At 46.3% G+C, this 9191-nt stretch overlaps 1 protein-coding gene across 1 annotated transcript; it reads right to left on the bottom strand.

Annotated features, from left to right (window-relative positions):
• Nucleotides 1–5312: 5312 nt before the first annotated feature.
• HAPSTR2 (HUWE1 associated protein modifying stress responses 2) lies at nucleotides 5313–8037 on the bottom strand. Its single transcript, XM_008964700.4, has one exon. The coding sequence runs from the start codon at nucleotides 7905–7907 to the stop codon at nucleotides 7086–7088; it is 822 nt and encodes a 273-aa protein (XP_008962948.1). The 5' UTR covers nucleotides 7908–8037; the 3' UTR covers nucleotides 5313–7085.
• Nucleotides 8038–9191: the final 1154 nt, after the last annotated feature.

Below are 9191 nucleotides of genomic sequence, written 5' to 3'. Positions count from 1 at the left end.
ACTCATATTAGAATGCTCTTACACTGGGTTGTTTTTAATGAGAACCAAATCTATTTATGTATTTTCCTAGTTTTCTTTATCATCTCCTTGTGTACCATTGAGTAGTTTTTGAGGACACAAGCCACTATTACAATGTTGTCAAGGCCCTTCTCGTTTTCTAGTTCAAATCCTTGTTCATGCTGTTTGCTAAGTACTTGTTCCCTGTGACAGCTTTCAGCCAAACAGAACACACTGAATGCTGCATTCCAAACCACTCTGTCCTGCTGGGCTCCGAGTAAAACAAGCTCTTCAAACTCCATCATGTGAACCTTTCACAAGGAACAATCTCCCTCAGACAATTCCATTCAGAGATACTATCCGTGAAACTGGGACTGGGGGAAGAGGTGACATCACAGGCTTCCCCCTCTGGCCAGGGTCATGACCACCAAAGTTGTATTTAAGAGGCTCCCATGTGGTTTGGCACATGATTTCCTTAATGATCTGACATTTTCCCCAACTTTCCCATAAGCTTCTAATTTAAGATATTCACACTTAAACAGAAAATTGGGTTCTGGTGTCAAGAAAGCCTGAGATTTCAAGAAGTAAAGAATGAACAAATTGCAGCTGGGGTCTCTATTAGGGATAGGAGGGTAGATGTATGACATACTACATAATACATGCCATATGTGAGGGTTTGGGGCAGTACATTAGGAAACACAGAAACAAAAAGCATTATATCCAACCAAGAGGCTGGAAAAGTTGTGATTTTATTTTTTATAAAAAGGAAGGAAGAAAAAAATGAGAAAAAGTTAAATGAGTTAGATTTTATTATTTTTTTCAATGTCTGAAGCGAAGGTTTGGAAACGGGAATTTTGAAAAATACAAGAGGATTATTCCACTGAGATGGATAGCCAGCTTGTCTGCAGTTAAGCTACAATAGAAGGAGAGCAGCACATCCAGCTGCATTCTGAGGAATCTGGGGCTGTTTTCAGAAAGACCTGCCTGGCAGCTCCTGAAGAAGATTTTGGACTCTTCTAAAAGCTTTTTAATGTGAGAAGAGCAGCTCATGGATCCAAAATGGTTTCTATTCCAGTTCTCACAAGAGTTGGGGCATGTGGACTCGGTGACCTTCCAATTCTCCCTTTAGTCCAATGAGTCTGTGAACTCTTCTCTCTGTGTAACATCCTCCTGCTCAACTTATTTTTGAAAAAGAACAGTGCCCAAAGAAGGGAACATTTGGCTGTAATGTGCCTCCTAAGCCTTTGGAATTTTTTGTTTGTTTGTTTGTTTTCATTCTTGACCTGCTGAAGAAGATGGAACTAAAAGAGAGGGAAGAGTGTGCTGTGCACACACATTCCCATTCTACAAGCAGCTCTGCCACTCCCACCTAGTGAATTTCCTGGCTCTGAATTGTTTCAACTTGGCAGTCCTTATTTCCAATGGGCTCACAGAGCTCAACCAGTCAAATACTAGATTGCTAAAATGAGAGTATCATAGAAAGGTTATCACTACCATTGCCTACTGAATTACATCAGAGATCAGAAAGTACCGGAACTGTGAGGACTTTAGCACAACTAACTCCCTTATTTCATATATCAAACAAAAAAGGGTCCAGAAAAGAAATCAACTTGCTTAAGATTATCAGGAAAGTCAAGGCTTAAACCAAGATCCTGCGTGCTTGCCCTAGATGCCTGAGACACTGCAATTTTGTCTACAAATGAGAATGTTGATAACTTATTTGCTACCCTTCTTTGCAGAAATATGTTTAATGTCACACAGAATAAAACTGTTCCCCCAAGGTTTTGTTTTGAGCTTTCCGTACCCTAATATAATTTTATGACAAAGATAATTTTTTCACTAAAACATAAATGTACAATGTAATATTGATTATGCTTTTTCAACCTACACATGCAATCATGGAGATTCTTACACACCTCCCTAGGGAAGTGAGCCCCTTGGCATAAGAATGAATGGTTTACAGACTAGTGGGGCAGACAAAGAAGCAAACTGACAATTACAGTGATAAGTCCAAAGTGTGGGGATTTAATCCTGACTCAGAAGGACAAGGAAGGTATCAAAAAAAAAAAGATAAAGCCTGAGGTGAGCTTTGAAGGCTGAATAGGAGTTAGGCAAGCAACGGGGGGCATTCCAGACCAAGGGAGCAACAAGGCAAAAGGGCCCAGAGGCAGAGATTATAGAAAATTCAGGAAACTTCAAGTGTTCAAGTGGCCTAGTTTGGCTGGTGGCTAGAGCACAGTGGCAGTGGCAAGGGGTCACTTGTGTTCCCTGAATGCACAATTCCAACAGCTTCCCCGAAATAAACACAGCATAGTAAAAAGAGTACGCTTACCATGCCAGAGTGGCTTCATAATCAAGTTCCCCAGCCCCACCTGACCATCAACATATTAATTACAAGGTCATACACAATGTAACTAAGGGAGGTACAATGAAGGGAGCAATGGACTGGAACTTACCAATAAGTCACTGTGGCCCTTTCTAGTGAGGTCAGTTGCCGCATTTGTAAAATGAATAGTTGACCCTGCCCTGAATAATCCTTAAGGTCCCTTTTGGCTTTGTATTTGCAATCTAGTAACCGTGCATATACTACTAGAAGATCAAACATAAAGGTCTGTAGACATCCACAAAGGCCCAAGATGATCAGCAACCAATCCTCCCCTGATCCCTACTCCATCATCATTTTATAAAAGGCAAAGTGATCTAATTGCAGTGTTCCCAAACTATCAGTGCATATGCAGTTTTCACTAGAAAGCAGAGGTCTAATGGATAAAATATGCAGCTAGATGTTAGGAAATCAGAGCCTTCTTCTCTCAGGCTCCTATAAAAAGGAAAAAAATGAGGAAATTTCAGTTATTAACAAGTGTTTGCCTCAGTCTTATCTAAGCTCCCAGGAAGAGAATGTATGAACTATGCAAAGTGATAAAGATATCTACAAATGGGGAGATTCACTTTAAGCCTGCATAGAAAGTTCAACAACAATAATCAATTTAAAATTAGCTCCTTGAATCCATCACTTGAATCCATCACAATCAGCATCAGGATGGGTTTTCAGACTTTGCTGTGCAACACAATTACTGAGACCTCTTCCTGAAAGCGGGTAGCTTTGGGGAACCTCCCATTGAGATTTTAATTCAGCAAGGGCGATTCTGAAGTCACCAGTTTCACAAACTCCTCAGGAGATTCTCATGAGCGGTGGTCATGGGACGCACCACACTGCAAAAAGCTGAATCTAGTAGTTAGGAATAAGGGTAAAGATACACAGCAAAGAATTATCTACAAATTAGGGTATGGGCTTCAGGTGCCTTCCCTGGGCAGTAAGTAAATAGAGAAAGGGGGAAGGAGAATAGATATACCTGGGTCTGGATAGAGTCCTCCTCCTCCACTCATTAAATAAATATTCATTGTGTGCCCATATGGATCAGGCACTGTACTAGGGATTACAGAAGTAAACAAGACAGATGAGGTCCTTGCCCTCATATTGACATGACCTCTTATGACCTTCCCTACCTACCTGTTAAAACTGCTGCGGTTGATCAGTCCTATAGATCCCAATGATTCCAGTGCATAAGAAGCAGGAAGGAAAAAAAAAGGGAATGGCCACTTTGTTTCTTCAAAACTGGCCTTCCAAGAGATACTGCTGTTGGAAGTGAAGGCTTTCTTAGCCTTAAAGAAGCACTGTAGGCCGGGCGCGGTGGCTCACGCCTGTTATCCCAGCACTTGGGGAGGCCGAGGCTGGTGGATCAGGAGGTCAGGATAGCGAGACCATCCTGGCTAACATGGTGAAACCCCGACTCTACTAAAAATACAAAAAAATTAGCCGGGCATGGTAGCGGGCGCCTGTAGTCCCAACTACTTGGGAGGCTGAGGCAGGAGAATGGCGTGAACCTGGGAGGTGGAGCTTGCAGTGAGCCGAGATCGCACCACTGCACTCCAGCCTGGGAGGGAGCGAGACTCCGCCTCAAAAAAAAAAAAAAAAAAAAGAAGCACTGTAGAACACAGTGAAGCTGTTTCCTACCTTGTAAGCTTTGTGGTGTGGGAGGGTGGGATGAGCAAAGGCTTGTCAGAGAAAGCCCTGTCAAGGTAAACATCTCCCCCAATGCGGGTTAACTGAATGGCAACATCCCCAGTAAAATGCATCCTACAGGGATACCCTGTCCTGTCTCTGTCTCTGCCCCAGTGTCTCAGTTTTGGACAAGTTGGCATTCTGTCAAGCTAATCTTCCTAAAGCAGTATTACCTCCTGCACCTAGAGAGAACCTAAAGAACTGGGGACAGGCATTTGAGACCCTAAACACCTTGGCTTGTACCTCCCCTACCCATTTCTTGTGATTCCCTGAACTCACTTCACTGTTTGCTCCTTCTCAAACTTTGTTAGACACCGTTCCCTGTTGGCATCCCTGGACACTCCCTTCCTACCCATTTTTCTGGGCCCGGTTCAAATGCTACTTCTTCCAGAAGCTGTGACCTTCTCAGCAAGGAGAGTCTCTGACCTCTGAATTCTGCACAGCCCTTGGGCACTTTTCCCAGTTAGAAGCGTGCTTTTGGCTACATAATTTATCTTCCAAGGCAGGATGTGCTCTTTGAGGATAAGAATTGTTTTTATGCTTTTTTATATCCCTTCTCAGGACCTAGCACAGTACCTCAATAGCCAGTTCTTCTCTGGGTTTTTTTCTCTTTTTTTTTTTTTTTTGAGACGGAGTTTTGCTCTTGTCGCCCAGGCTGGAGTGCAATGGTGCGGTCTCAGCTCACTGCAACCTCCACCTCCTGGGTTCAAGTGATTCTCCTGCCTCAGCTTCCTGAGTAGCTGGGATTACAGGTGCCCACCACCACGCCCTGCTAATTTTTATATTTTTAGTAGAGATGGGGTTTCATTCACCATGTTAGCCAGGCTGGTCTCGAACTCCTGACCTCAGGTGATCCGCCCACCTCGGCCTCCCAAAGTGCTGGGATTACAGGCATGAGCCACCGTGCCCGGCCAGCCAGTTTTTATTATATCATGGAATTTGCTTTATTTTATTATTTTAATGCATTCATCAATTACAAATCTACTCGAAAGGCCATGCTAATGAAGCAGAAACAACTCTGGTGTGAACATAAAGGCAAGGTTTTGCCAATCTATAATATTTTATGCACTGGTTTTGGGAGACCCTGGGAAGATTGGGCTTTTTAACTCCCCACTCCCACTTCAATAATCATACTCCCACCTCCCCTCCCCTCCCCAACCCCCCAGATCCCCACCTGCTCTACCTCCTTCATCGCCTCCACACCACCCCACCCCACCCTACCCCACCCTCATTTAAAACCACTTTAGCCTTTTAGGTGCCCTAGGACCTTGGCTTCCAATTTTTTTCTACTTTACACCCTCCTCCTCATATTTTTTCAGGCCAGAGGTGGTAGATGTTTCATTACCCCTGATTGCAAAGTGCATCCTTCAGGCAACTTCAGGAACTCCAAGGTTGCCCTAGTATCCAGATTGGTGACCCTGAGTGCTCACGAGCTCAACACACTTACACAAGATCTGTGATATTTAGGCAAGTTTCTAATGTGAAACAGTAATTTCCAGTTCAAACACAGAGATTCTACTTGCTGATTTTAAAGCTGATCTACTTTTCTGCTTTTTCTAAAATAAAATGATTTTAATGTTTTATTGATTTTTATTTATAGAGAAGGGAGAACCTTTATTGAGTATTTTATGTGCCAAGATTGTGCTGGACACTTGAAATATAAATTTCACCTGATCCTCACAACCACCTTAGGAGACACACAGTTCCATTTTACAGATGAAAAACTGAGGTCAATAGACATTAAGTAACTTGTTCAAAATCATGCAGCTAATTTATAGAGCTAGGATTCTGCTGTTGGTCCTTTTAAAACGAAGCTCACACTCTTTTGGTTATACCATGCTGTACCCTTAATTAAAACCCAGAAGTTCAAAAGGCTGGGCACGGTGGCTCATGCCTGTAATCCCAGCACTTTGGGAGGCCAAGGTGGGCGGATCACAAGGTCAGGAGTTCGAGACCAGCCTGGCCAACATAGTGAAACCCCGTCTCTACTAAAAACACAAAAAATTAGCCGGGCGTGGTGGCAGGCACCTGCAATCCCAGCTTCTCGGGAGGCTGAGGCAGGAGAATCCCTTGAACCCGGGAGGCGGAGGTTGCAGTGAGCCGAGATCACGCCATTGCACTCCAGCCCGGGCAACAGTGCCAGGCTCTGTCTTAAAAAAAAAAAAAAAAAAAAAAAAACCCAGAAGTTCATTCTGACTACTTGGTCTTCCACTTCAAAACAGAGATCATAAAAAAGATGTAACCTCAGAAAAAGGAATTTTTACATTCCTAAGAAAAAAGAGCACCACTGGGCCACCATCTTATCAGGGTCTCAGTTGATGGTTTAGTTTTCCCTAAAAAAACACTGAATTGACTCAATATTAAGTAATACCTGCGTAACCACCACAGCACCTCTTTGCAGCATCACATAATCACCAAAATCAACAATTTTTCAAAATTAAAAAAATCACAGCCTAATATGTATTACTTGCAGTTTCTTTCTAGAAATTAGGTGCATGGTATAGTGAGGTAAAAATGGAAGACTCCAGATTTCACAAAGATGTCGTTTTACATTTTGATACAATGCAATTGAATTGGCAAAGACCATTAAAGCCAACAATTATCAAAGAAAAAAGTATTCTATAACCAAGTAAACACCTGCTATGACTTCCCTTTAAGAATAAATAAGGTCACATTTATTCATTCAATGAACATTTATTGAGCACCTGGAACTGTGCTAGGTGCTGAGGAATATAACTATGAACAAGATAAATCAGACTCCTGCCTTGACCAGATACGTTTGCTTTAAATGATCCTGCTAACTACTACATATTTGTTCTCTGCTAGGATTATATTTTTCGGAAAGTCAGAGTCATATGAAGCCTCTTCTGGAATACTTTTAAAGTTTCTTTATGGCAAAATTGTTAGAAATCTTTGTTTAACTTAGAGAAGGGAAGAAAAATGGTCTCCAGTAACCTTTAGACAAGCATGTCGACGGTTGAGTTCACTCTCAAGCAATATGGCGGCAGGCAACCAATGAGGCAGTTTAGACCATTCGGTTGCGCTTTTGGATTGGGGAGTCTGTGATGCCATCACTGCATTGGGCCGAGGTGCGCTTACGGATCCCCCCACTGCCCAGGTGGAGGGCCAGTTCCTCTGAGTCGAAGGGATTCAAGTCGTCCTCCAAGAAGCTACTTTTTCGGCGCCCACTGCTGGCGACACCGCTGTCTTGAGGCGAGTCGCCCGATCGCATGCTGATGCCGGCCATAGCACCACTGAGGCCATGCAGGGCGATCGCCTCCTGGAAGGGCTGCAGGTCGACGTCCACCGATGAGCTGGACTCAGTTGCCACAGCCTGGCTGGTGACCCCAGTGGGTGGCTTCGGGGGTGTCCTAGGAGTGCGAGGTGGAGGAGGAGCGGGGGGCACTTTGCCACACAGGAAGCTAATCAAGTCTTCGCGACGAATGGTGCTCCGGCCCTTTTTCACCCACTCCAGCACATCTTTGATGCGACGCTGGTGGCCAACCTGGACACCCAAGTCAAAACTTCGTTGGTGGGCATCCCCACTCTCTTTGTAGAGGCTGGTCACGGCCATGGCCGCATTCTGGAAGGGGTCCCACATGGAAAGTCCTTGCTGTTGGCACCCAGAATCCTTGTAAAGCTGAGCAACGGCGGTGGCCGAGACCTGGAAGAGGTGCCACAGCTTCTGCTTCTCGCTCTTGAGCCCTGCCAACTCTGCAGCCGCCTCCTCCTGCAGCTCGGGGGGCAGCTGCTCCTCCTGCTCGGCCTCAGCCAGGCACTGGCGCTCCCACTTGGAAAACCAGTGCTCCGCGACCTCGGCCTCGCCCTCCTTCTGCTGCTCCTCCATCCTCCTCTTCAGGCCGCGCACCTCCACCACCGCCTCCTCCTCCGCCGCCGCCGCTGCTGCCTACTCTTGGTCCTCCACCTCCTCACCTCCTGCTCCGAGCTCCCCGCCTCCTTCTGCGGCCGCCGCCTCCTTCGCGTGCGCCGCCCTGCGGGCGGGCGGGCGGGCGCGCAGGCGGCGGGGCCCTGAGGCCAACTGCTACAGCGCTAGTCGCCCGCGGCCCTGGTGCACGCCCCGCCCCGCCCGCCGGCTCAGCCACCCGCAACGGCGTGGATGCTGCCTTCGCGGCCGCGGAGATAACCCCGCAGCCGCCGGCGCCGCCGCGATGCCCCCTTCCGGCCCCACGGTCCGCTCCTACGGCCCCCCCATGGCGCCGCGGCCTCCCAGCCGCCGCCGCCGCCGCCGCCTCGGTCGCCGCCGCCGCTGCGGCCCCGCAGCTCGGTCCCAGCCCCCGCTTGCGCCGCGGCTGCAGCACGGATAACTCGGAGGGGGGCTGGCAGGAGCGCTGCCTCAACGCGGCGCCTGCCTACCTCTTAGCCCCCTTTTCACACATTTTTGGGACTTGTCGGCTTCATCCAATGAGCTGATCAAATTTTACATCCTATGTTGCCAGAGAGGATTATGGGGCAACTTCATGGTGTCGATCACATCCAGGGCGCCGATCCGGGGAGGCCGGGGGAATAAAAGTGGAAAGAGCGCGGCCCTCGTGGGTAGGCAGGCAGTCTGGACCCTAGCAATGTCCTCCCCACACTAGGTGCCCGAGAAAAGTGTTTTCCGTGGACGAAAGTAGTATTTTGTAGAAGAAAAAAAATCACAGGGAAAGTGCCTGCCTCGTCTTCTTGGGCCTCAGTTTCCCCAAGTGCCCGTTGAAGTTGTTAAACTAGGTCTCCGGAAAGTGCTCCAGTCCTGATTGAGAACTTTCCTGCTGTCCCTGCAAAGCACTACTTCGGGGTTAGTTTCATACTTATCAAATTACAAGAGTAACGGTCAGAAATGGTGTTGATTCCCCCTTCATTCTTGCAAAGGTTTTTGTCATTAAGAAAAATGGGGTGGAGAGTGGATTCTGTGTGGACTACTCTCAACTATTCAAAATCCCAAGATGAAGGAGCAAGGGGAAAGAAAAAAGGAAATAAAAATGAATGCTCAAACACGAGATTTTCTGTTCTAATATAAAGTTCAGTCCCTTTTAGGAAAAAAAGGAAAAAAAAAAAACTAATTTCCAAAACCCTAAAAATTCTAGCTAGTTAAAACATCATAATAATACCAAAATTAAGCTAAAACGGTATG

The sequence above is a fragment of the Pan paniscus genome, chromosome X (genome assembly GCF_029289425.2).
Source record: "Pan paniscus chromosome X, NHGRI_mPanPan1-v2.0_pri, whole genome shotgun sequence".
NCBI classification, from domain to species: Eukaryota; Metazoa; Chordata; class Mammalia; order Primates; family Hominidae; genus Pan; species Pan paniscus.
The sequence above is the reverse complement of the archived record's forward strand: the minus strand, read 5'-3'. Positions and strand labels throughout refer to the sequence as shown.